At 39.1% G+C, this 26958-nt stretch overlaps 3 protein-coding genes across 13 annotated transcripts in view; 2 read left to right on the top strand and 1 right to left on the bottom strand.

Moving 5' to 3' along the window:
* The first annotated feature begins 41 nt into the window (after nt 1-41).
* On the top strand, nt 42-8992 carry SGCB (sarcoglycan beta). Its single transcript, XM_065836140.2, has 6 exons — nt 42-196; nt 2284-2493; nt 3398-3583; nt 3696-3887; nt 5145-5276; nt 6159-8992. Exons 1-6 carry the CDS (start codon nt 170-172, stop codon nt 6360-6362), a joined length of 951 nt encoding a protein of 316 aa, XP_065692212.1. The 5' UTR covers nt 42-169; the 3' UTR covers nt 6363-8992.
* DCUN1D4 (defective in cullin neddylation 1 domain containing 4) overlaps nt 3398-26958 on the bottom strand; it is a 60648-nt gene continuing 37087 nt past the window's right edge. For 10 of the 11 annotated variants that reach the window (XM_065837070.2, XM_065837071.2, XM_065837075.2 and 7 more), the window contains 2 exons: nt 26431-26533; nt 22018-26320 (listed from right to left, as the gene is read on the bottom strand). In XM_065837070.2, coding sequence (XP_065693142.1) covers nt 26265-26320; nt 26431-26533 — 159 coding nt within the window. In that variant the 3' untranslated portion in view covers nt 22018-26264. Of the gene's footprint in view, nt 9242-22017; nt 26321-26430; nt 26534-26958 lie in introns of those variants that run through there. The other variant, XM_071807486.1, reaches the window with a different exon arrangement.
* Nucleotides 9128-19224, top strand: LRRC66 (leucine rich repeat containing 66). The gene is made up of 4 exons (XM_065836964.2): nt 9128-9991; nt 12362-12531; nt 13090-13420; nt 14723-19224. Exons 1-4 carry the CDS (start codon nt 9496-9498, stop codon nt 17143-17145), a joined length of 3420 nt encoding a protein of 1139 aa, XP_065693036.1. The 5' UTR covers nt 9128-9495; the 3' UTR covers nt 17146-19224.

The raw sequence follows: 26958 nt of genomic DNA, 5'->3' as shown, positions 1-26958 counted from the left end.
CCCGCGAGGAACGCTCCTCGGCCGCCAGGTGGCGCCGCCCGGTAACGCGTTTCCGAACCGGCGGTAACGACGCGCGTCACACCGCGCAGCGGCACCGCTCGCTGCCTCCCGCGCCGCAAGGGGGCGCCGGCGGGCACCGCCGCACCGGCAACAGCGGCGGCACAGGAAGATGGCGGCGGCGGCGGCATCTGAGCAGGTCTGTCCCCGCTGGGAGACAGGCACGGGGACGCGGCAGGGTCGTCCCTGCGGGAGCGAGGGGGGTGCGAGGCCCGCCCCGGTGACCGCGGCAAGTCGCCCGAGCCGCTGCTCCGGCCGAGGGGCGTTGCTTGAGGAGGGGGCACTCGGGCGGGGGCGCCATGTTCGCGGCGGTTGACGGGGCTGGTTTGGTGCCGGAGCCCTCCGGGGCAGCGGGCGTGGGGGCCGCGACGGGCCCACCTGTCCTCGTCGCTCCCCACCGCCTGCCCCAGCCCGGGAGAGGCGGAGCGGGGCGCGGGGGGCGCTTCGGAGCCGGGCCCGGCGCTGTCCGGGCGGGACGCGGTGCAGCCCCGGTCCGCGCCGCCCTGCCCGCAGGCGTGAAATCTCTGACAAATACTCTCTGTTTTCGGAATAAACCGTTGTGGCATTTCTGCACAGGAATGTAACCGTCTTGCGTACGCAGGCACTTGCCGCTAGTCAGGGACTCGAGGAGCAGCTGGGCGGGGCGGTTGGTATTTATAGGAGCGCCGTCAGGCTGGGTACAGCGCACAACTATGGTAGCTCAGCGACGGGGTATAAATAAGACTGAAGATCAGATTCGGGCTCAGCCTCACCATCTGAGGCCTCACACTGGAGCGAAAGCTGAATTTGTCAGGAGGGGTGTCCCAGTCGGAGAGGCGGCACAGGGACTGTCAGCGCCGCACGAGAATAGAGACAACAGGTTGCATCGTGTAGGAGCTTCTGCATCTCCACGGGACTTCTCATCAGAGCGAGTCCGTGTGCGTGCCTGCGCGCTGGTGGCGGCAGTGGGTAGGAAATCCCAGATTCTGAGGAGTCCAGTACCAGCCTTGTCTCGGGTCTCAGGAAGCACCGCCTGGTTCTGCAGGGATGCACCAGCAATCGCTGTTGTAACCACTGTCTCCCAGTCCTGGTGCTGTCTTCTGTTGTGCTGCCTTTATCAGGTGAAAAAACTACACTGGAGTTCTCTCTCACCATCAGATCCTTTCAGGAATACACTGTCCTCAGGACAGGATACTTACTATGCTGTTGTACAAGATTTCTGTTTCCTTTTTCCCAGAGTACAGATCTCTGTTTTCCCTTCAATTCTGAGTTTGTGCAGGGTTACAGTGGCTTCCAGAACATCATCTAGGAAGCCCTTCCATAAACCTAAGTCAAGCACCTTTCTCAATACCACCTCTTTGGCGAAGAAAACAGAAGACGTTTTCACATGGATGTAGACAAATAGAAGTGTAATAAGCTTAAGGTGCAGCATCAACATTCATTTCAGATGAGCAAACATAATCCCATCAAGAATATCAAGCCTCTGCTTTGAAGAATTGAACCCTTAGGCATCAAGCTTTTCCATTCAAGGGAGGTGGAAAAAAATTTTGGACAAAGTTATGACACTATATCAAAGGGGGTTTTTTTTCCTATGAATATCTACAGGAGTTTCCTCTGCATGTTAATTTGTCACATTGAAAGGATATCCCTTGGAATCTGGTCACTTCAAATGATTAAACTAAAGCTGGACTGGCCAAGGTCCCCATGCCAGCTTTGAAGCCTTACAGTATTTTTCTTAATGCTGCATGCAAGTAATAAAGGTTGAATGCAAGCTGTGTGCTATCAAGTAACTGTATCCACCACACTCCTTTTGGATAGATTGATTGAGGGTCTGTCCCGCATTAGCATGGAGGGAACTAAAATCCTGTGTATTGGTAAGTGACATGCAGGATTATGTCCTGTATCATCCCTAAGAGGTAAAAACCTGATGGTTCTTTACAGCTGACTTTTTTTTACTGCAACTCTATCATTAATAATTCCTACCTGGCATGTTAAAGATTACATATAAAAACATACATTGCCTGAAAATACCTGTATTTTAATTTTAGTCAGAATGTTAGGAGAGATTGCAGTGGTGGTACATGTGTATTCTAAGTGCGGAGTGGCAGACTGAAATATAATATTGAATATAATATGTAATATATTCCACTAGTTCATTCAGATGTATTATTTTTTGCATACATACATGTGTATCATTCTGGTAGATTTACATGCCTTTTAACAGATAATGCATGCTTTGTATTACAGCAAAGTTCTAATGGCCCAGTGAAGAAGTCTATGCGAGAGAAGGCTGTGGAGCGCAGGAATGTTAATAAGGAGCACAACAGTAACTTTAAAGCGGGATACATTCCAATTGATGAAGACCGTCTCCATAAAACAGGCTTACGTGGCAGGAAAGGCAACTTGGCCATTTGTGTGATTGTTCTTCTTTTTATTTTGGCCGTCATCAACCTTATTGTGAGTATATTGTGAGGCTGTAAGCAACATTAGGACGTATTGCATTCTGACACTTTACTAGAGGAATTAAGTTTATTTCAGTGTGACTGAAAAGGACTTAGAATGCACTGAAGGAAATATTTCATTTATCTCCTTCCTTTTTTGTTCTTTTATAGTCTGGGCAAGATTAGATGGAAGAATCATACTGGTTCTGTCATTATTATTTCAGTTATCATGGCCTCAGCAAGGAACCTACCATTTCTGGAGCACAGGAGTAGGAACCTTGAAAGTGACTCTCCATTCACAGCACTCAAACACAGCAAATGTGCAAAGTGTTATTTAGTGCAGTACAAATGCATTTGGGATAAACTGCTACACCATGAATATTTTATATAGAATAACAGAGCTGCATGTGAGCATTTGGAATTAATCAGCCACTGCACTCAAAACCTTCATTTTTGTTACCGCTGTCCCTTCATTGCTTGATCAATGACAAGTAATGAGTTATTTTTCATAGCATAATTATTTTTCATCCACATCAGAAAGTGCTTTCTCATAGTTGAAGAGTAAATATATCCTGAGTTACTTTGTTGAGAAAATTTGTTTATCTTATGATATCACAGTTACCCTTAAACTAGAAAAATATTTAATTATGGGTGTGATTTAATTTCAAATAGATATATAATACAAATTATTTTAGCTGTCATTTCAGATGAGTCTAAGCATGCAAAGTGCTTTTCATAATGAAATGTATTCTGATGTTTCCAGCAGGAATTACACATACTAAAGTAAATATACACCTAAAGCTCACTTAACCACCAGTATTAATATTTATGTCAAATAAAACATCTAATTAATACAATACTTGTTGTGGGAAGATCCAAATTATCAAAGTAATATTTGAAAATGTCCGTTTTTCTTTCAGATAACACTAGTTATCTGGGCAGTGATTCGAATCGGTCCCAACGGTTGTGACAGTATGGAGTTCCACGAGAGCGGCTTGTTGCGGTTTAAGCAAGTTTCTGACATGGGCGTTATACATCCCTTATATAAAAGCACCGTAGGAGGCAGACGTAATGAAGATTTGGTGATCACTGGAAATAATCAGCCTGTAAGTTATATCATTAATTGAAAGTTGGCGAGCAACGCTATGGAGTTACACTCACATTATTAATAAATGTTATATCTGAAACATCATTAACTTAATGACTTTGTTTCTGAAGATTGTGTTTCAGCAAGGAACAACCAAGCTTAGTGTGGAAAAAGACAAAACTTCTATTACCAGTGATATTGGCATGGAATTTGTTGACCCACGGACACAAAATACCTTGTTCAGCACAGACTATGAAACTCATGAGTTTCATCTGCCAAACGGAGTTAAAATCTTGAATGTACAAAAGGCCTCTACAGAGAGGGTTTGTCTCTTTTAACTACTTCTTATTTTTTGTAAAAGCTCATTACAGAATTGCTGTAGTTGTTGAATAAGAAAAAAGTTTTCTAATACAATCTTTCAAGCATATTTAGAAATTTGACTAAATGTAGCTTAAAATGCAGCTCTGAAAACATAAATCTCCCTAAAAATCAGAACAGAAATGAAAACTGACAATAATGAGTGTTGATCTGTAATACCATACCAAGTAGGGCTGTGTGTCTTTTTATTAAGCAATCCATTTGTTTGTACCTCAATAACTGCTTCAGAAATAAATTTCTATGAAAAGCTTCTCTGTTTCTAGTAAGAACTTAGAAAAATAATTACCACAACTTCATGTATTATTTTCTCTCTATTAGAGATAAATGTTAATACAATCAGATTTCTGAAGTCTGAGTAGAAGTGTAGAGAGTAATCACAGCATTATAGGAGTTACATTAGTTCATGGCTTCTAGGTTAAACAAGTTCTTAGTTGGTTTCTACACTAAATATGCTTCACCAGAAAATTTTAAAATCTGAATATTTGTGTGTGTACATTTAAAATGTCAGGTCAGACTGATGTTTCTTTCTTGCGTATCATCACTTATAATAAAGGCTTTACAGACAGAGTACAGCTGGTAGTTCTTTTGTATAACATTAGTAGAGTAGTATCAGGGCTTGTGTAGAGGGTTGAGTGTGTGTTAGGAAGCATTGAGCTGTTAAGGATAAACAGAAGAGAAAATATACTTTGCTCTTCTTTGTGCTTTCTCTGCAGGCTAACAATTCAATAGCATGCTCAAAAAAAAAAAAAAAAGAAAAACAAAAACAACAACAGCAACAGCAAAACCCCTCAGACCAATAACTTGAAATACATAGGAGGAGCAGATTAAATGAAAACAAAGGAATAAGTTTACATAGTCACTCATAACAGCAAGCTTATATTTGCTACCAGTGTTTCAGGTGTTAACTGTGTATCCCATAAAATAATCATATGAATTGTTATTTTTTTTAATCACAAGCAACATGCAGACATAAACTATTTTACCATTTTACCTACCTTCCAAAATTAAGTAATCCTTGTTTTCAAACATGAATGTGGAAATGGCCAGAAGTTTTACAGTCATAATGGGAGAAGGGCAAAAAGTGCAGTGAAGGTTTTAATTAAATTGTATAGCAATATTTTTAAGGTAATTAAAGTTAATCAGACAAACCTAAGCAGCATTTTCATTGATCCGTAATACACTTCTTTTGTTTATGTTCTCAGATTACCAGCAATGCAACCAGTGATCTAAACATCAAGGTTGATGGCCGTGCTATTGTCCGTGGAAACGAAGGTGTTTTCATCACAGGCAAGACCATTGAGTTTCGAATGGGAGGTAACATGGAACTTAAAGCAGTAAGTATCTCAAATCAGCATTTTTTGATCAGCTTAGTTGCAAATTCAGGCTGATAATAAACTGATGTAGTTTTATATGGATTCAAATTTTATATTAAGTAGTCATGCATAAAAGTTTAGTTGCGGTCATTGTATATAGTAAGGTTTTTAAGAAATGGATTATTACTGTTGTTGTATTATTGCTGTTAATTAGCGATTCAGTAGTTTTCAGGTAAAGATGATTTACTGCTATTAAGACGCTAAAAACCCACAATGCAATTAGAGCTGAGCTATTGGCCTCTGGGCTGAAAGTAATACCAAAGGAATTAATCTTCTCTTCTGGATGTTTTACTGGAGACAGCAACTTTTGATAGACGAGCAGAGCACACAGGTGGGAGCACAACCTTCTGTGCTGCCCCAGCAAAACTCACCAGCATTTATTTAAGATTTTTGGACATTGTTGAGGTTGCAGAGAATACAGAATGATAAAAAGGTTAACAGAGGATAAAAATAGGGATAAATGCACTTTAATATGTGAATTAATTCCGTCTATGAATTCAAACACTGATTACCGTTTCACATACATGTTTTTAGATTTACTGCATTTGCTAGTAGGTCTGTCAAGTGAAAAGCCACACTGCTGTCTCTCTCAATATCAATCTGCCATTGGAATAGCAAAGTACATTGCTGATTATAGTTGAGAAATTAATGGGCATTACTCACAAATTTAATTAAAAAAATGAAACCTTGTCATATGTACTTTTTTTTTTGTTCTGTTGATTTCTACAGCCAGCCTAATGATGTCATTGATTCATTAAACCATCTCGTTCTTTTCAAAAACAACCTACCTTGTTTAAACTAGAAGCTTTGATGTTTTGTTTTGGTTTTTTTCTCTCTTAATAGGAAAACAGTATTATCCTGAACGGAACCGTGATGGTCAGCCCATCACGACTGCCAAGTTCATCTTATGGGGATCAGTTCAATAACGGCAACTGGCTGCGTTTCAAGCTCTGTATGTGTGCGGATGGGACGCTGTTCAAGGTTCAGGTGACAGGTCATAACATGGGTTGTCAGACTTCTGTCAATCCGTGTGGAACCACGCACTGAAGCCACTACCAGGAGAGTTCTCTCTTGTGTTTACATATATTTGTATGAAGTAATTGCATGTCTTCAAGGATTTCTGGTTTTACAGCGGTTTATACTAACACTTATTATATAATACTTTTAAGCAAAGGCTGTTACGTTCAGCAGTATTGTGGCATCATCCTGTCAGCCATAACAGCGACACCGATTCAGCAAGCTTTCAGTCTGCATGCATACTGAAGTACCTTCCTGAATTGGGATCAGTAGAATATATTTAAAGAAAGTGATCTTAGCAACAATCTCGATTGCCTTTATTTGCCTATAAAGGAGCTTCTTGTTGTATTTCCCAAGACCTTGAGGGTCTGCTGAGAACACAACTGCAATCTGAATTACTTCAAGAGGAACGTCGATTTGTTGTTTGCAAGTGGATTTGCTTGGGATGGCTGAAGAGGCAAATTTTTGTCTTCGTTTCTTTCCAAAGGTTGATATAATAATTTCCCCAAATTATGTGGTTTACCATATGTGTACTAAGAGAGGGGTAATGGCAGATTCGCTTTAAAATATTGCATTATTTCTGCCATATATCCTCATGTAGTTAAAGAAAAAAATTATGTTAGCACAAATAATATTTGCAAATTAATACCAAGTGTGGAAATGTAACTTTAATTTTGAAATAGCCTTGCGATTATGGAAGTGTTGCTTGAGTTCCTGTTCTATTTGTGCAGTTCAGGGATTCTACAGTTGCTTAATTTATGTGAAGTATTTATGAAATGTGTTTATATTAGAAGTATATCTTTTAAAGATGTACTTGTAACTTGCTCGCTGCCCAAAAAAAGTATTTTCCTGGGTGTGAACAGTGTCTGAATTCATTATTCAACACATAGTAATCTGAAGCATGACTGTAAGCAGCAGCATCTGAGATCAGATCTCCTTTTCCCTGTAAATGTCAGTACTGATGTATTATTGAGAAACTCAGAATTAAATTCTGAAGTTAAAGTGCGGGTCTATAATTCTTAATGTGATGGTATCAATCCTATGACAACAGCGTAAATCCATGTGTCAACAGTGAAACTGTCTGTGGCAAACTGGGACCTTACAGAAACTCTTACAGCTTTGTAACTGCCTTTGCAGAGGGAAGGTGTTCTGTACTAAAAATAGATCTGCTCACTATAAGTTTCCCACTCTTCCCATCCCATGTGTTTTCTCCTGTTTAAAATAGTTTTGTTTTGCAGTAGCATCAAGTAACCTTAATAATGGAGGCCACAAAGGTGACTTTCCAAGTAGCTTTTTACAAGTTTTTCTAGATAAGCAAACACTTCTCTTCCTAACAGTTGAGCAAATGTTACATATTAACTTCAGAATTGGTCATTTGCTATGGGAAGATAAACTATTTACCCTTGTTTTATAGCTCTCACGGTACATAAAATTCCACAAACTATGAATCAGCTCCTGCTGCAACGAGAACTTTGCAGTATTTCCTGGCAGTCAGTCTGTGCTCATGCAGGATGTGTAGGGGCGGAAGTGATTTCTAGCGGGGGATCCTTAGGTCAGGCATTATGTGACATGGGAGCCCAGGGGGTCACGTCTCCCTCGTTGCTCTATAGCAAAAGCCAGATTTTGATGCTCGGTAGTTGCTGGGGCTTGTGGGGGTGGACAGCAGTGCTGTTCTAACAAAATCAGAATAAACAGTATAAAATGTAGCAAAAGCCATTGAATTGCACAATTTAAAGCTTATGGGAAGGTACTACCATTTTGCATACTGCCTTCATGAACTTCACAGTTTTACTGCAGTTAATATTTATTAACCACTTCAAGACACATTTTGCTGAAAACACACACATATCTTTTCTGCTAAGTAATGCCCCAATTAGCTATCTGTTACAATTAAGAGGAGGAAATAAACTATAACATTTTTAGAATTTTCACTCTTGCTAATGGAAGTTTGTCACTTTTACATATATAAATACACACATACCTATACAAATATGAGCAGAAATTCTTCAAATTCAAATTCTTGAAGCTGAAATAGATCTTGAAAATGACAGATACTGCCTCAGTCAGGCAGATTAGACAGGAAGAGCACAGTAAAGCTCATTGGTTAATGCTGCTATACCTTTGCTAGTATTGGGTTGTTGCCATTATCAAGAGTTCTGTTTACAATACTGTATGCAGCGTAGCTGAGGGATGTGTCACAAAGGTACTCTTAAATCATGGTCTGGAGAATTGGTTTTGAAGTGTGGATTTTTTTACCAAAACTTAGCAAAACCAATTATACAAATACCAAATGAAATAAATTATCAATTTGTTTGCCACTATTTATGTACTGTTAATATATTTTGTTGCCTTCTGTACACAGTTTGAGAAATCTTGGCACCACATATGCCCTGTGCTGTGCATTTATTTGTGTTTGTATTCTAACTGCCTAAGGTACATTTTTCTATACATATTTTAAACATTGTGTGGCACCTTATTCCAGTCCCACAGATGCACTTAAGATGCTGTGTGTTTAAAGTACATTCTACATGCCTCCGTGTAAAACAATGTACATGTGAAGAGTTGTCACCATATGGAAAGCTGGTGGTTGTTTGAATAGGTGAAAGACAATTGAATTTCTAATCTTTGTTTTGAAAAGAAACAATAAATTCTAACATGCAGCTGTGGTGCAGAAGTGTTATTTGTAAGACTATAGTTTCTCATTACAAATACATTGTTGTGTTATTGACAGGGAAACTAGTGTTTTATTAACTGTAAGTATGAAAATCATTCCACACCTATTTGTCATGGATTATATCTGGTGGACTTTGCTCAGTGGTAATTGTGTATGATACCTGAAGTGGAGTTCAAAAGTCTTCACTTTTGTTAGTTCACAAGTTCCTGAGAAGCTGTGTTTCTTGACCAAAGGGCTGGAAAAGAAAGAAAAGGTTTGGATTGTTTTTTCGGGAAAGGTGGAGGGAGGGGGAAGGTTACCAGTTTATGAATGTTCTTTTTGAAACATACCTAAGAGTCCAGAACTGCATGTTTAAGGCAAACGGTTGGCAAAGCTTTGAGTATTATTTGTTTGGTGCTGATTTTTTTTTCCTGTCAAAGTATTTCTGCTTTCTATTTAACTCTTGTTATGCTGAACTTACCATAATTTTACATTTTATATATAGATACTATGGATAACCTTCACTTGAGCGTCATAGCTGTGATCCTTTACTTTAATCTCCCTGGATCGGCGGGGACCAAGTCCCAGTGGATTCTTCGTGACACACATGACCGCTCAGCCTGCCGGTGGGACGGGGAGCTCTCAGTCAATTGTTCTTTTACTGGAATATCTGCTATTCCAGAAGACTTATCACGAACAGCAATAACAGCTGATTTTAGTTACAATAATATTAAAACTTTTAAATGCACTGATGGAAGAAATGAAGAATGGATGCTAAAACACCTGAATCTCAGTAACAACCTGATTTCTGAACTCTCCTTAACTACTTTTAGAAATTTACCTGTTTTAGAAACTCTAAACCTCAATGGCAATGCCATCCACACCCTCATGCTGGACACACACATCCCTGGACACGGGTCTAATAAGTATGGAAAAGGCTGTTGTGTCCTGCCTGCTTTGAAAGTATTGTCAGTTGAAAGAAATAATCTTAACACAGTTCCAAGAGGTAAGCACTTCAGAATTGTTAAGGATCTCACTCCAAAGGGGTAAGTTGGGTTTGGGTATGGTTCAGTACATCTTGCTGAAGTTGGAATGTGGCTCTCATGTAGTTATGCTTAAGGTGAGGGTAAGTTAGTTACACCTGAGTGCAAATACGGAGACTGAAGCAAATGGGTTGGTTTGAATCAGTTGAGGTTTTTTGTACAGCCTTTGCAATCATAACGCCTTAACGTCAGTCAAATATAACCACATTTATCCTCTGAGAGCCCAAGCAGTCATTTTCCTTGTATAGAAAGGGAGATAAGGATCTTCGGAAAAACACCACCCTCCACAACCCAGTTGTGAACCTTAGCAGCAAGAAAATTATGAATCATGAGTTTCATATTACTCTTCAGAAGAAAGTCACTACTCTTAAATAAACCCTGCTCAAATTTCGGTATTTCACAAAGACAGGAAAATGCATTTTGTTCAGTCAAAACAATTTTGCTCTATGCAGTCTGACATCCAACGAAAGTGTCACCTTCTAGTAACAAGAGGGGGCTGTAAGTTTTCACTAAACATTTAGAAAGTGTTTGCTCGTCACTGAACTGTGCCAGACATCACAGCTTTTGTGACAGTCTCTGTCCTTGGAAACAGATGGTTCGCATTGTCCAAATAGTGTTTGAATGAAGCAGAAGCTGCAGTACAAGCAACACGATCCTATATATTGTTTGCTGAATTTAACTGATCTCTGAAAACATAATCAGATTCGTTAGCTTTAGATTTTGAAAATACTGGGGTGGGGGGGGAGCAGCAAACCAAAACCCCACTTCTCTGACAAAGTTAGTCAAAGGGAATAATTTTGCATCTACACAAGGTCCTCAAAGTTCTATTTTTCTTTTTTCGTACCAAATAATTCTCTGGCATGCAGGAAAGTGTGTTGCTTAATCATTCTGTAGTATCTGTAAGGTTTCCATATAGACAGTATAGAAAAGCTTACATTCTAAAATACATTGATACAGATTTTGTTTTGATATAACTATACATTATAGGATGCCTCAGTGGGTCAGACAGATCAACTCTTTTCTATAAGAGACTCAGTTTTTAGATGTTCAAAGTCAAATTGCCATGCGTCACCCTACCATACTCCAAGTTATACTTAAATCCCATAATACTTTAAATACATCCTCAGAACTATTTTCCCTGCTCTGAAGTACTTCACTAACATTCTAGTCTGTAACCCTGTAAGAAAACACAAACTCGAGTGCTAAAGCTGAGGGCTTTGGCCACAGAGAAACCATTCCCAGAGCCACCACCCTGGTGCTGGGCTGCTGCCCCCGCTGCGGCACCGGGGGCTGGTTTTGGCACCAATTGAGCTTCAGGGAAGCACCCAAACAACAACTCTTCATGCAGGTACAAGGAAGAACTGAGGAACTGCCAGAACTTGTGAATGCCTGTCCTATCACTTACCCGTAGTTTTACAGCAGGAATGAATCATTCTCTCTGCTCTTCACAATAAACCCAAAGAGGAGTAATTCAGCAAACAGAACAGCAAACCGGAACAAGAGATTTCCAGTGAACCAGACAACACCAATGGCAAAAAATTTAAGAATTAGTAGCTTCTGAACAGTGCTTTATGATAAATCAGTTTAGAGTGACATTCAGGTGTTACAAACTGTGGTGATGCTGAGTGTTCAGGTGCCAGGAACTTGCAGGCTGGAGCTCTGGGGCTGCCTGCACAGCACCTAACAAAAATGAGGTGTCTCCAGTATTCAAAAGGGCAACTTATGCAAGACAGGTGCTGTTGTATCTAATATATGCTGAAGAATATGCTGTCATGCTTGATAAATCACAGGCAGACTGGCATAAGCAACATGGTTTTGTTCTCAGCCAAGCTGACATCCTATGAATATGGGTCAAATAATTCCACATAAGAAAAAAAACATGAACCTGCAGATGGCAATGAATAGGAGATATTGTATCATATTTTGCATCTCCATCTTTTATTTACAATTAACGTATTTGGATTTTCTAAACTGAGTGTATTCGATCCTTTTCACACTCCTCCCTTCCTACCTCCAGCTGCCCAGAGAAGCGTGCCCCAAGTACAGAGATCACAGTCAGAATAATTCTGATAGCCCAAAGGAATGTTACTGCCTTTATGGAGATGTGCATTTCTAAAACATGCGTTGATTGTGAATGCATTACGTGCCTGCTGTTGATGCTACACAACTTTTAGAGCAGGACAACCACTGAATATGAAAAGTCTGGTAACTGCTCAAACCCTGCAGCTCCTCATTGCAGGAATAGGAATTTTGTCACAAAGAATTTTAAAAAGCCACTTGACACACCTGGGAAAACATGAACATGAAATGTGAAATAGTTTTGCTCTTCCTAGGACTAGGCCTGCTGCCATCTCTGCAAAGTGTCCATTTGTCATCCAATGGCATTCAACAGATTGGGCTGGGGGATTTTCAAAACTGCTCACAGCTGAAGGACATCGACTTGCAAAACAACAAGATAACTGAAATTCATCCAGGTGCCTTCAGGGATCTCCACAAATTACAGGTGGTAAAGCGAAATTACTTGCAACCGTTCCAATGTTCTGTGTTCATCACTATTAAATATATTAATTATCAACTATTCAGCATTATTATACTGGCCTTTGATTATTATATTAGTATATTATAAAAACTGAAGCAAATGGTGAAAATAATCATTACTTGTTTATAATATATATTTGCTTTTCATATATAAGGAAACAGACAGACTTGTAAATATACAAAATATAACCATACATTCATCATTTATCTATGCCACAAACCAACCCATCACTGGCTTAAACACACATGCATCCTTTTCTACCCCGTCCCTTCCATGGCAAGAGCCCTGCAGCTTCCCATTCACACAGGGCTAGTCTACAACGGGAGAATTCTAAGTATACCACCACTTAAACTTTTCATTTAAATTAAAAACCTTAGGACAGTATTCTTGAAATCCTAACCAAACATATTTTTCCCGTAACTGCAAAAGTCATTGTACACTAAAATAAACGTTATTGTTGACATTGCAATTAGGATTCCATTTTAATGCTTATCACGTTAATTCTGAATTATTTCCAAATAGGTCGTGGATCTCCGTGAAAACGCTCTGACAACCCCTCTGCCACAGGTATTGATCAGTTTGAACTTCCTTCAACTTGAAGTGGATTTGTCAAGTAACGCCTGGATATTTAACTGCAGGCTAAATGCCTTCAAACATTTATTGCATTTTCTTTTTGACTCCACGAGGAAAACATGGAGGATTTCATACAATAAATCTGCCAACAACTCACAGAAACCTCTGCTATACCTTTCAAGTTCCCATTTAAACTGCAGTGACAGTGTTTCGCTCAAGCGGGCTGTAATCCCAATGGGGAAGACATCGGTGCTAAACTGTGACCCGGACACCGCCAGGGGTATGTAGAACAGGGACTCTATCCGTATGCTGCTAAGATCCAAATGCATGCAGAATTATCAGAGAAATCTGGTTTAAGTAGATTTCTAAAGATACTGTTTAAAAATAACCGAACAATTTAACATACAAATCATTTCATTAGGAAGTGGTGTACCAGTTAGAATATTTGAAAGTCACAAAAAAGTCTCCATTCCCTTCCTTAATTAAACTAGTAAGTGATGCCAAATTACACACAGATAAATTCCAATAAGTAGCATGCTGCAAATTTACCACTTAATTCTGGAATGCAAACAAAGGACAGAATAGTGGGGTGGCACTTCTGGGGCCCATAGAAAACTGAGAAGCATACAATAGTGTTTCTAGTGTTCAGTCACAGCAAAATGAAAGTTTATTTGTGAGGAAAATGATTTATATTTATTCTGAAAAGGTACAGCTACTATAGCACACAGCGCACTTAAGAAATTAATCCAGCACTTGCAATTAATACAGAACACAAAAGTGTATTTGTCATGTGCCATAAGACAAAACCATTTAATGGACTAGCAGCACTTTGAGATGGGAAGGTTTTCTGCCTGGAACGCTCTCTCCCCAAAGGAAAATACCCAGGGTCTATCAGAAATGCCACCCACTTTGTCTGTTAACAAGGAAAGCCAAGTAAACTCTGATCATGGGATTAAAAACAGTGCAGTGGATGGCACCAGACCCAAACTGGGAACACGAGCTGATCCAAAAGCAAAGGTGTACATACACCCTGAAAAGCACTCCAAAAGCCAGCAAGCAGCTGTGGCCTACGGTAGCTCAAGTTTGGTACAATATAGATAGAAACACCCTTGGTTTTCAGACCTGAGGTAGTCAAAGCAGTAACTACAGGTCAATAACAGTGGCTGGAACACTGACGGTTCAGCAGTGACATTTTGCCTCACAGCTGCACACGGGAGCACGGCCATGCTGGAGAAGGGCTGGCTGGAAACAGAGATCTCGCATGAGGGAGACCAGTGGATGTTTCCAGGGTCACCCAGAACATACTTACATGATTTCGGTGACCTCATCCCTCACCCACACCATTCTTCTTGTAAAGTCTGCTATTAAGACCCCATCTGTCCTGCATTTTAAATGTGGGGGGGGTGAAACAGATGATGGTTTAACAGATATTTGGTATTATGTTAAATGGACGGATAACAAGAAAATTGATTTTATAACAGATAGTTAAAATTATCAAAGATATGTCAGAGTATATCCTTATAGAAATAACTTGCAAATCAAGTATCTATAAAGATTAAATTTGTATTTTATTTTATTTCAGGTAATGGAGTCTCTTGGTGGACACCAAAAGGCAGAATTTCAAAAGATAACAATCTTCCTCATGTGACACTGGATAATACGAATAATTTAGTAATATACAGTGCTGAGAAAACTGCTGAAGGGTTATATTTGTGTATTCTTAATACAACAAAGAAGAAATATCTTATCTACAATCTACAGGTGAAAGAAAGTGTTTCAACATTTTTGCTTAGAAGAGCCCGGGACACTAACAGTGTTTTCAGAAAAGAGAGAACAGAGCAAGACCTCGCGTTGGCCGTCAGCCTCTCGGTGCTCATTACATTTGTTTGTGCTTTTTGTCTGGGTGCTTTTGCCAGACCCTACCTTGTGAGCCTGTGGAGGCGCATGCAAAGGAACAAAAATTCAAGTTCAGAACATACTTATTCTAATCAAGCTTTTTCAGATGAAACCTTGAGCAGAGAGCACTCTGCAAGCCAGCCAACAAATACGCAGACTCGTTTGTTCATTTGTGATGAGAATTCTTCTAGAAACACATACGTCAGTCCTACAGAAACTTTGTATAAAAATGTCACTGATAGCGGTGTACATGCACCAAATACTGAAGAGTACCAGAAACAAAGCAATGAGATCAATGTGAAAAAAAGCCCTGTGTTTTCAGATAACAAAACTAGTACCAGCAATGATGAAAATGTAAATGTTGATGATAACAGATTATTTTCTGCAAGGATAGATTACAAGAACATCTATGAAGTAACACCAAGAAAATTAATGAGTAATGACATTTCATTACAGGAAGATGCAAAATATGCAAATAATGAAGACTTGGAGAAGAGCAGGTTCGCTCCCATAAGCAGGAGACTGAACAGTGACTCATACTCAAATCACACCAACTCTTCAGATTTAGGTTTATCTTTCACAGGAGACACCAGCTGTCCGTTCCCCACCATACCAACACAGGCAGTTGCACAAGAGCCCAGCAGCAGCAAGGTGAGCACCAACTCTGCTCTGCTGCAATCTGAAGTTTCAGCAGGTGTATTTGGTGACAGTTCTTCAGATGAAGGGACTCCATTCACAATGAGTGACTGCAGTTCTTTAGCAGACTTTGAATTGGAGGAACCTGGTGTTAGCGACAACCTGCCAGCCTGTCAGTCGTTACTAGATGGGGCTGACGTGAACTGTGGAACTGGGAAGTTCTCAACACTACCTGAGTCTCCAAACATTGATGCTGAACTTCGGCATATTGGGAAAACTGAAGACAAAAACAATGCATATTCTGAGACCACTATTAAGTACAGATCAGATACTGTCATGCCTGAAGCAGCATCACCTCATGCTGATTCATGCAGTGACCACGCAAGCATGCCAGATTCAGACACAATTAGTTCTTCAAGTCAAGAAGTTCCTGATACATTTGAATATTTTACCAACCCAGAGTCAACAGTACAAAACTCCATTTCTGATTCTCTCCACAAACAAAATATAGACTTCAGTAAAATGTTACTTTCATTAGAACATTTTCCCACAAGTGACACAGGTACAGAGAACTCTCCTGAAGAAGCGGAACTGCAGGCATATCGGTTTCCCACTGAACCTCAGCATTCCCTCAGATTCAGCCCCACCGAACAAAAAGAAAATGCACCAGAGGGAAGTCCAGACGAGCACATAGGTGGGATCTCCTTTGAAAAGAATCATGGTGAAGCGGCCATTACATTAAGAAGGAACACGAGCACATCTGAGGATGATGATGATTTTATTTTTGCTCCCGCTGATAGTGGTTTGAATGAAATTGTTAAAAAAACATCACTACTGCATTCCAGCAATGAGTCACCTCTTCAATCTCTGCCTGAACACACAACTGAAGAACATTTTATGGTTATTACAGAGAAAGAAAACTTGTTACAACAGGGGATGCAGGTGAATACAACTAAGGCCTGTGCAGATAAAACGCAAAGAGATTTAAATGAGAAAGACTGCAACGGATATACAGAATTACAGGATACCAGCAACTGCCCTCCATCCAAAGAAACACAGGCTTGCAATGCGATGGCGGATTTCCTGCACCTTCACTCTTCTGGGAAACCACAATCAGTCTTCAACACAGAAGACTGTTTGCAGCTGGATCAGAGTTACAAGAACGCATATTCCTTCTCAGTCCCACAAGACTTCTTCAATGACAGCACACGATACGGTCCATGTTCATTCCCAGAAAAGACTGCAGGAGATCCAATCTCCAAAAGCACCGATTCCAGCGAGGCGGAGGATGACGCTACTTTGACAGGACAGGCGAACAATTCTACAACAGCTGTCAACCTCCAAAATTCAAGCGAAAAGCTCAGTCAGAAAAGTCAGACCCATTTAGGACAGGGACACTTTTTTGTTAAGAAGAAGAGAGCATTTGATGGATTTGCTAATATTTTGCAAAGCAGAACAAACTTCAATAGTTGAGACACGAGAGTGTAATACTTAACTCCCACAGTGTTTATGTCATACAGTAGCTCCAAAGAAACCAATCATGTCTTAAAATGAAATTTGTGACTTATTAATAACTGTTAAATACCATGGTTGGTTGGGGTTTGGGGTTTTGTTTTTTGTTTTCGTTGTGTTTTTTATTCTTTCCCCTCAGTATAACTATCTATCTACCTTTAACTTCAGAAATGCCAAGTTGTGGATTAGACTTAACAATGAGATGTGTAATATAAAAAGGCTCTTATAGCCACTTCAGAATTTTACTGAGAGGGGACAATCAAGAGCAGCTCAAAACTGCTGTATTAGAATATCAACAGCTTGATATATGGTAACTTTTTCAAAGCAAGAAGATAATAAACGTAAACCAATTTTTTCTCTGAATATGGCTCAAGGCCTTTTTACCATACACAGAATCATTGATATAGTCCCTGAAGGGGAATGCCGCCACAAAGGGGAACAGGCCCAGGCTCCCTGGAAAGGCAGGATGCTGGCCAGCAGCTCTGGGAAAACTGTGATGAAGACACAATTCACTAAAAACTCCAAACAGAAGGAACACATTTCAGTTGCATCAGATGAGGAGCAAGTCCAATGGCACGGTACATTTTTGAAACTATATGTGAAGAGAAAGCTAGGAAAGAACAAAGAGATGCTGACAGAAGCCAATCATTTTTTTTAACTTCATGTACTTGGACCTAAAAAAACCCCGCGTATTGCAAAAACTTAAGAGGCAAGAAAGAGCAGCTAAACGAGATCAGTGCTGATACTATTTTTTGAAAAATGTTTTCTCTAATGTCTTGAGTTTCTTTTCAATAATTGTTTTACACATCTAGTGTCACAATTATCAGTTATACGTTTACTGAGCCAAGTCACCTACTCTTTTATCTCCTATTGGCTTGTTTGTTGTTAGGGTTTTTTGTGGTGTAGTTTTTTGGTGGGGTTTTGTTGTTGTTTGGTTTGGTTTTGTTGTTGTTTCTCGCTGATTGTCTCAAAATCTGTAACATAGCTCAGAATAGCTTCTATGGCAGTTTCAGGCAGGTGTTTCATGAATTTGATTTAGGTCACCACAGTATTTGCGAATAACTACTCAGTTACATCTGCAGTTCAATTACAAGGAATCAATCTGCTGTCATCACACAGATCTTCTTGTTTTCCAATTAGTTCTTGAAAGATTTCTGTTCTTTTTGCTCCAGTACTCAGTGATATCTAAACCAATAACTAAGAAGTTTTTTTAAGAGTGGGTACTGGCTTCATTCTTTCAGCAGAAGTCCGCTCAAGAACCAAGGATGAAATAATTTTCTGAATAAATTAATAATTTGTCATTAAATTATTCATGAGTTTAAGGGTCTAGGTTTTTTTCTGGTTTTCAAACACAGGAAAAAATTTACACATTTAACTGTCCAGAGTTGCTCATACAGTCTGAGTAGACAAGAACTAGGCAACAAAACACTCAAATCTGCAAAAATCACAGCATTCCCAGAAATATTAAAAATACAGTAACTCTAAAATAAAGTGTGTTTCTCAGTACAAGTCATTCCTTGATTATCTATATGCCTGTAAATGTTATACCCTGTTCTACTGCAATTTTTCTCTCCTAATCCCCGCATAGCCTCAATACTCATGTAATGCCTTAGCTTCTATTGAATTGAAGGCTGCTGTTTTCAGAGAACAGTATGTAACATAAAAAACAACTGGTTTTTGAGGCTGTAAGTAAAGAACTAGATAATTTGGCCATGATTCCTCGTAGGAACAGCTACATAGCTGCTAGGAGCAGAAAATAGAAGTGTTTCCTCAACACCAGCACTTTTCTTAGGACCCATAACCAGCTCATTATAAATCACACACAGAAGTTACTTGTGGCCAAAGAAACTTCAAAAATGGAATACATAAAAAAAGTATGGACTTGCTCTTTATGGTATGTGTAAGGTTTCAAACACCATGTTGACAGACCTCTCCAACATCTGTCACCTTTTGGCTGTGCCATCTGCTAAGAAGTTAAGAAACCCAACTACATAAGCAAGACAATTTAATGGATTGTGGGAAAAAAAAGTTTGAGTGGCTCTATTGATGTCTCATACACAGCAATGTTTTGTTATTTGTTTCTGGTGCCATTCAGCAGACTTTCAAAATATATATTGGAAAACTATTTTCTCATCTTTTTTCTGACCATGGGAATGCTGCAGGGGCAATGCTGACCGTACACAAACTGTGAGAAGCTGTGGCTTTTCTAAGCCTCCCTTTATGCCATAGAGGAAAAGGTTATCTGCTGTTCTCATCCGAGAAAGTAAATTTGCTCCTTCATCAGGGGATTTTTAACATGGGACAAAGCATTTTATTCTACTGTCAGAACACTGATGTTGTGTCTCAAACTTACCTTCAGATTTCTGCCTAATCTTGCACCTTTCCTTTGCTACTGATGACTCCAGACACTCCAGTTATCACCTGTTCATTCAAACCCAAATGCTCAGCTGCTTCTCCTTCGTGTTAGTTCCTCACTTCACTAGCAATTGCTCTTGAGGTTAATACAAAACCTTTTGTTATTTTCTGTGGCTTTCAAGCAGTACTCTTCACACTCCTCTCCATGGATCCTGTTTCTCCATGCTCTTCTCCATACAATATCTATACAGTCTCCCACTCATCCACTCCTTCTGAGATTGTATCTGCTCAATTTACTTTACATTTCAGCTAATATCAATCCACTATCTTGCTTGCACTGAAAACTTCACTAGTTCAGCTACTTTGGTCACTGACAATTTTCTAGAATACCTGTATTAGTACAGCTAGTACCAGTTGCAGTTAATAGGGGTTTAAGTGTTCATTATACAGACACCACCTTGGATTTTTTTTCCCCTGCACACAAGTCCCAGCCTTCACCACCAATATGAAAGTAAATATGAACCACATCTCTAGAATGGGCTCTGCATTACAATATTGTAATTGTAACATAGAATGGTGTTTAAAGTTGAATGTATTTAAGTCAAGAGCCTTAGGACTGGTAGCTCAAATAGTGCAAAATATATTAAAAAAATTCTTGTGAAATCTGTCTTACATATGTTCTTTATTATCTTTGCCAGCTTTTAAGGTTGTTTCCTATTCAAGACCAGATTTGTAACTCTGCAAGCAATACAAAGTCATAAGATTAAATAATGGCTCCTTTAAGAACTAAATTCGTGAATGTACTATGGACATTTAGGCTGTAATTTTCATGTCTTATTGCTAGCAGCTTTTCTACTATTCTGTTTAGATACTATCACTTCCGCTTTTAAAAGATCAACACAACAGCTCATTATGAGTCAAATAACTGAAAAATTCTTCAAAAAAGTAAAAACACAAGTGTTTCAGGTCATGGACAGACCTTTGGATTAGAGTATCACCACACTCAAATACTACTAGACTGGTCTTCTTTTCCAGCATTACATTTGAGTAATTTAGAAAATTTTCTTTAGCATGTGCTTTTAGAAATCAGAGAATGGCTGAGGTTGGAAGGGATCTCTGAAGGTCATCTGGTCCAACCCCCTGCTCATGCAGGGTCAGCCTTGAGCAGGCTGCCCACGACCATGTCCAGACAGCTTCAGAACATCTCCAAGAAGGAAAACTCAGCCACCTCACTGGGCAACCTGTGCCAGTGCTCAGTCACCCTCACAGTGAAAAAGTGTTTCCTGATGTTCAGAGGGAACCTCCCGTTTTTCAGTCTGTGTCCATTGCCCCTGGTCCTATCACTGGGCACCAACGAAAAGTCTGGCTCCATCTTCTTTACAGCCTCCCTTCAGATATATACGTATTATTTAAGATCTTCCCCAGCACCTTCTCTTCACCAGGCTGAGCAGTCCCAGCTCTCTCAGCCTCTTCTCATTGGAGAGATGCTCCAGTCCCTTCATCATCTTTGTGGCCCTTTGCTGGACTCTCTCCAGTATGTTGGGTTGTTTCTGGTACTGGGGAGAGTAGAAGAGGACACCAGACTCCTGGTGTGACCTCACCAGTGCTGGGGAAGGATCACCCCCCTCCACTTGCTGGCAATACTCTGTCTAACGCAGACCAGGACACCATCTGCCTTCTTAGCAGCAAGGGCAGGTTGCTGGCTCATCTTCAAATTGGTGTCCACCAGAAACCCCAGTCTCCACCAAGCTGCTTTCCAGCTGGGTGGCCCCCGGTATCTACTGCTGCTTGGGGTTGTTCCTTCCCAGGTGCAGGCCTCTGCACTTCTCCTTGGGGAAGTTCATGAGTTTCCTGTTTCTCCAGCCTGTGGAGGTCCCTCTGGATGGCAGCATGACCCTCTGGTGTATCAGCCACTCCTCCCAGTTTGGCGTCATTGGCCAACTTGCTGAGGGTACACTCTGCTCCATCATCCAGGTCATTAATGAAGATATTGAAGAGGACTGGATGCCACGGTACACCACTAGCCGCTGACCTCCAACTAGACTTTGTACTGCTGACCATCGTGCCCTGTGCCCAGCCTTTTAGCCAGTTTCAGCCCAACTCACTGCCTGTGCACCCAGCCCACGTGTCACAGATTTTCTATAAGGACCTCATGGGTCAAAAGCCTGTTCCAAAATGAGCAGGTGATCATGCTTCTTGTAAAATTTTGTTTCAAGAGACATTCTGGCTCAAATTGACTCTTTTTGTTAAAGCTTCCGTATTACAATACTGTTTTACACCCACACACCCCATTTGAAACATTCCTGTTTCCAACAAAGTTTAAAATACTGATTTGCCGTAGTATTGGAAATAAGGATGACAAGGTTATACATAGAAGTTCTCTGCTACTAAACAATAAAGGTTGCCAGCTGAAGTGATACATGTTCAGCTATGAGGATTTCTGAAGAGTGAATCACAGAAAAGTCTGAAGTCAGTTGCTGAAACCAACACAAATACTGTTTATTTGTGGGATGCCATTTTACATCAACACCAGCAAAATACCTAAAAAAAAATTAAAATCAACTGAATGAACTCACGTTAGATGGCATAACAGTATTTTTGTCAGGTTGTGAGTCACAGGAGTTTAGCACACCTTATGTATGTAATACCCAATTAACTAAGACATAAAGCATTCACATTTACAGGTTAACTGCTGTTCCTGCAACAGCAGTGTCAGTCAGTACTATTTTGTGACATGTATACACACACACAGAGGGGGAAAAAAATAAAAAAAAATTAAAAAGAAAAAAAAAAATCAAGCCAAGTTTTGGTCTCAATTACAGACAACAAACTATTCAGTTGGTGGATGGATTCTATACACTTTTACAGCAATACGAAAGGACAAAAATCTAAGGCCTAGAAAGAGGTATTTTAGCAGTTATAATTAAAACCAGGGCACAAGCTAACCTTTAAAGCTGTCTACATGAATTCCAAGAGTATTGAACAATCTGTTAGACTTGTGACCAAGGGTCAACAGAAATCTGGGAAAATGTTAACACAACTCAAGTCCATTTCTTGCCCTACAGAAAAGTAACTTCAGAACATAACGAAGTAGCAATGAGCTATAACTAATTTTGATTGTGTGAGCATATTTATAATGAAATAAAATGTGTGTTATTTGTGGTGAAATGGGAGAAGCCTCCAGTCCTCAACAAACGCTAGAAAAGGCTACACAAAGGTGACCCAAATATTTATCATAGCTTAAAGACAACCTTAAAGAGGCTTTAACTGAAAACTCAAGTGCATAAAGGATTCCAGTAAATTCCATCCTCTTCAGCTTGCCTTCCTTGAAAAAATTAAAAAGTAAAAAAACAACAGTAACACAGAATTCCATTAATATTTTAAATACTTAGTATTATTTTGCTGTAGAATGAAACAATTTATGGAATGTTTCTGTTACTAATATTCTCTCTAGCTATTCTAATAAAGAGCTCCAAATGTTTGTCATCTATCAGAATGTCTACTGCTAGCATCTCTGGATGCTGTTTTCCTTTCATTAACTGGCTTTCCACTTTACGTCTCTCAAATACCTACCATGAATTGCACATAGAGCAAATTTCTGCTATAAGGATGGAAATATTATACCAGAAAGATTAGTATAAGACTCATGACGCTTCTGCCAGAATGACCTTCAGTGTCTTGTCCAAGAGTGAGCATGTTCTGTATATTATTTTTCAAAAGGAAAAAACCGCCTTCATCAACTACATGATGGCATAATGAACAAAAAAGCAAACTCCAAACTTGTACTAAATACAAGATAAACTGAGTAGCTTAGTTAAGTTTACAGAATTACTTAAAAATGAGAAGGAATTTCTCCAAAATACAAGAGCTGGCAATGTTAGGATCCTCTGCTTATCAGCATACATAGCAAAAACAGGAGGATGGACAGCACAGGGAAGCTTATCAAGCCATATGCTCCATTTCAGTCCATTGGTTTTCTATAAATGTCAGTAAAGCTGTCTCCTAGCTGTAATTGAATTTGTGGTTTGTTTTATGAAGAGGCACATTTATAAACCAGCTGAAGACTACAGACTCATCCTGCTTGCAACTGGAAGAAAAAATATGCAGCATCTGATTAATTTCCAAACACAATCCTCCTTTCCATCACTCCCAATTATTTTTACCCAAACAAAAAGTGAGGAGTTTGTTTACCTAGCGCAATCACTTTCTGAGGTTTCCTTTCCTCTCTTTTCTTTGCTTTTAATTAAATTTTGTATTCTGCTAAATGTTAGCAAAAGTTGGAAAAAGAGCACCTGGTTGAGCTGAACAGATTTCTGTTGACCCTGCTATATGAAAGTTATACCTACAACAGTAATAGATTAAAAGTGTCTTTGGCGCTTGCTTCCGTTATTGGAAGCCAAATTATTTGTGACATACAAAACCTTTTAAGCAAGCCTTGTATTTGTTGCAGTATTCATGCCAATTTGTGCTAAACAGTTTTCTAGAGTCAATAACTAGCCTAACATTTAAGAACAATTACAGTACTTCACTTAAAATCTTAGCCACCACAATTTAGCCTAATGGTAAAAGCTATATTGCTTCAAAGTTCATTCTTTTAAGAACTAAACCAGCAGCTCCACTGATACTTCCTTACGGTTATATTATGGTAATATACACATTTACATCAGAAGTCTTAATAAAATGTGTGTGATTTAGTAAGAGGCTTATTGTAAACATTAAATACCACACTCCACTGAATTAATTTCTTGTGCAAACTGGCATCAAACATGGAATTAAGGTTATGCGTATTAGTACATGAAAAAGCAATGACTATGTATGCTTTACCACTACTAACCTTAAAGAGCACTGTTTAGTGTCATGGAAATCCAAACATGACTGTTTCACAGGGAAAAAAGTAGTATTTTCTTCCTAGGTTTTGTATATGCATACATATTGTATATTTATGTATATACAAATATACACAAACACACACAATTTTTGTCTTTGGCAGCTGAGTTTGACAAACATAAACCACCAACAACAAACCAAATCTGAACAGAAATTGAGCACTTGTAGCAACACAATTCCAGCTTCCCAGCCCAGGGCAGCAAACTACTGTGCTTTTGCTAAATTAGGCTTAATTGTGAAAGCAGTCAAGTTAATAACAGTTGTTCCTGACTTCAGTGATGGCAGAATATAGGACCTTTGATACAGCTGAAAATTTCACATTCAACCTAAAACGCTTCCCCCGCCCCGCTTCCCCTGGATTGCATTCTAGAGAAATATCAAAACTGCCAATACCTTGTAAAATATTTCTACAGAAAAGTGATGTTGTTCTTCATTCCAAAACAACCACTGGCCCTTTTTTGTTAAATGCTCCATGAATCAATATGGAACATTTTAACAAATCCTTAGGGATCAAAGTTTAATAGCACCGGATACTTCAAGGACCTAATTTATAAAAAACAACACTAACATTACTTAATAAAGAACGGTAAGGCAAAGACAACGTGACAAAATTACAGAACTGAAACATCATTCCATTCACTCATCTTCCCCAAAATAAGCGCTAGAACTGTCCTATACAGATAAAGAAATGAGTGAAACAGGCAGTGGTCCCTACTAAAAAGTACTGTCATTTAATGCTGGTGTTGAACGTGCCCATTGCCCGCAACAGACATTCTGCAAGGAAATTCCAATCCCCAACATGAACAAAAAAGTAATATTTTGACTATTCAACATAATATTTTTAATTACTTAGAAACACACAGAGACCTTGGGAAAGACTAATGTTACAAACAAACCTCCCCCCCCTCCCCAAATCTATATTGTCTGTGTGCTAGGAGCGAGCAGACTTTATTCCCCAAACCACTAATTTTAGCTAGAAGTTTCAATCTCACTAGATCGCAGCATAGACCAAACACCCTTGGTTCACCAAAATGAAAAGGAGTATGCCAAAGGCAATTTACAGAAGTCTAAAACCCATTTTTTAAAGGGACTTTAATTTGTTCATTTGTACCTGTAATTACTACTGCAGTTTTAACATTAAAAAGTCAGTACTTTTTTCTTCAAATGGAAATCATCTGTGGCACGTACAAGTAATACAGTGTTTTAATATTTATATGTTTACTTTTTTTTTCTTAAGACATGAATGTTTTGCTCCTATTAAGCAATAGGTCAGATTTGGCGAATTCCTGTGAAAAAAAGTTACAGCATGTCTTCTCCCCTCATAAATTGGCATCTCAAATAGTAACATTAAAATTGACAATAGTTCTTCACATAACTATGTCCAAGCAGTCCGTTCATTTCATTTTCTGAAATGCTACATTTGAGACCAAAAGGAAAAAAAATAACTAGAGTTTCAACAAACATATAAGTGATGACTAGAAATATGCCACAAAATTATTTTTTACAATACAGTTCTGCAGAAATAATCCCTAGGTGAAGCTTCTTTTTTATACACATATACAAAATTTAGACAGCAATATACACATAATCACAGTGAAGACGCTGGCAAGTTCACCAATTCGTAGTGTAAATACAAAATGCAAAGCAGCCTTCAAAGAGAACAATGCTACACAGCAAGCATAGCTAGCTTGTTAAATAGCAAACATCAAAAGTCCCCTGCAAAAGGGATGCAGTGCAAGAAAAGCAGCATGCACTTTGATACAAATAGCAGTTTATGGCTAATGGTTGACATAACTGTGGTAACAGTGACTCTTGAGTGGCTGTGCATAGTTAAACTCCTATGTCATCTGTTTTCCTTTATACCATTCCACAAACTCATCCAACAACACTGGCCCTGTAGAGAGATCAAATAACTGTATTTTACAAAATTTTGCAAAAGGACACTGAATGATTAAGCTCAGAGAAATCAATTATTTTAGAACACCAACATATGGTAGTACTTACAGGCTCCATCTTCATCATAATTACTGAGGTCAAGGTTAATTGTTCTGCTGAATTCCAGAACATTACACCATTGGTCCTTATTGATAACTTTGTATTTTGATTGCTGCTTAAGGCAAGAAACAGAAGTTAATAAAATTTAAACTCCCTCACACTCAGATTTTCTTACAGAAGATTTAAACTTTGTGATGAATTACTACTTTCATCTGTGTGCCATCTAAAACTAAACAGGATTAAAGAAACCACTAAGTAGTCAAACTAATGCTGAATAACTCAAGTTCCTGACTAAGACATATTTTAGTGAACACACATACAGCAATAAAATCGAAGTCCAAAAGTAAATCAAAAATATTCTACACTTTGTCCTGCATTAAATAAGCCTTAACAGCATAGGGATTTGGGGAAAAGGAAGAAAGGAAAGATAAACAGTTACAAGTGCTGCTTTGGTGGTCAGTATAATCTAAATCAGAATAAAAAATTCTTAGCTGTTCATTCTACCTCCAGTTAAAGTAGCACAGAATACAGTTTAAA

This window comes from Patagioenas fasciata, chromosome 4, assembly GCF_037038585.1.
Source record: "Patagioenas fasciata isolate bPatFas1 chromosome 4, bPatFas1.hap1, whole genome shotgun sequence".
Classification (NCBI taxonomy): Eukaryota; Metazoa; Chordata; class Aves; order Columbiformes; family Columbidae; genus Patagioenas; species Patagioenas fasciata.
This window is presented reverse-complemented; position numbering and strand designations above follow the sequence as displayed.

What these genes read in the sequence shown, in the direction of transcription:
- SGCB (XM_065836140.2), top strand. Translation starts at nt 170, where the DNA reads ATGGCGGCGGCGGCGGCATCTGAGCAG. An exon ending in TGGCCGTCATCAACCTTATT is followed by an intron (nt 2,494 to 3,397) that starts GTGAGTATATTG and finishes TTTTTCTTTCAG; the next exon opens with ATAACACTAGTTATCTGGGC. An exon ending in GTAACATGGAACTTAAAGCA is followed by an intron (nt 5,277 to 6,158) that starts GTAAGTATCTCA and finishes CTCTCTTAATAG; the next exon opens with GAAAACAGTATTATCCTGAA.
- LRRC66 (XM_065836964.2), top strand. Translation starts at nt 9,496, where the DNA reads ATGGATAACCTTCACTTGAGCGTCATAGCTGTGATCCTTTACTTTAAT. An exon ending in GGGATCTCCACAAATTACAG is followed by an intron (nt 12,532 to 13,089) that starts GTGGTAAAGCGA and finishes ATTTCCAAATAG; the next exon opens with GTCGTGGATCTCCGTGAAAA. An exon ending in TGACCCGGACACCGCCAGGG is followed by an intron (nt 13,421 to 14,722) that starts GTATGTAGAACA and finishes ATTTTATTTCAG; the next exon opens with GTAATGGAGTCTCTTGGTGG.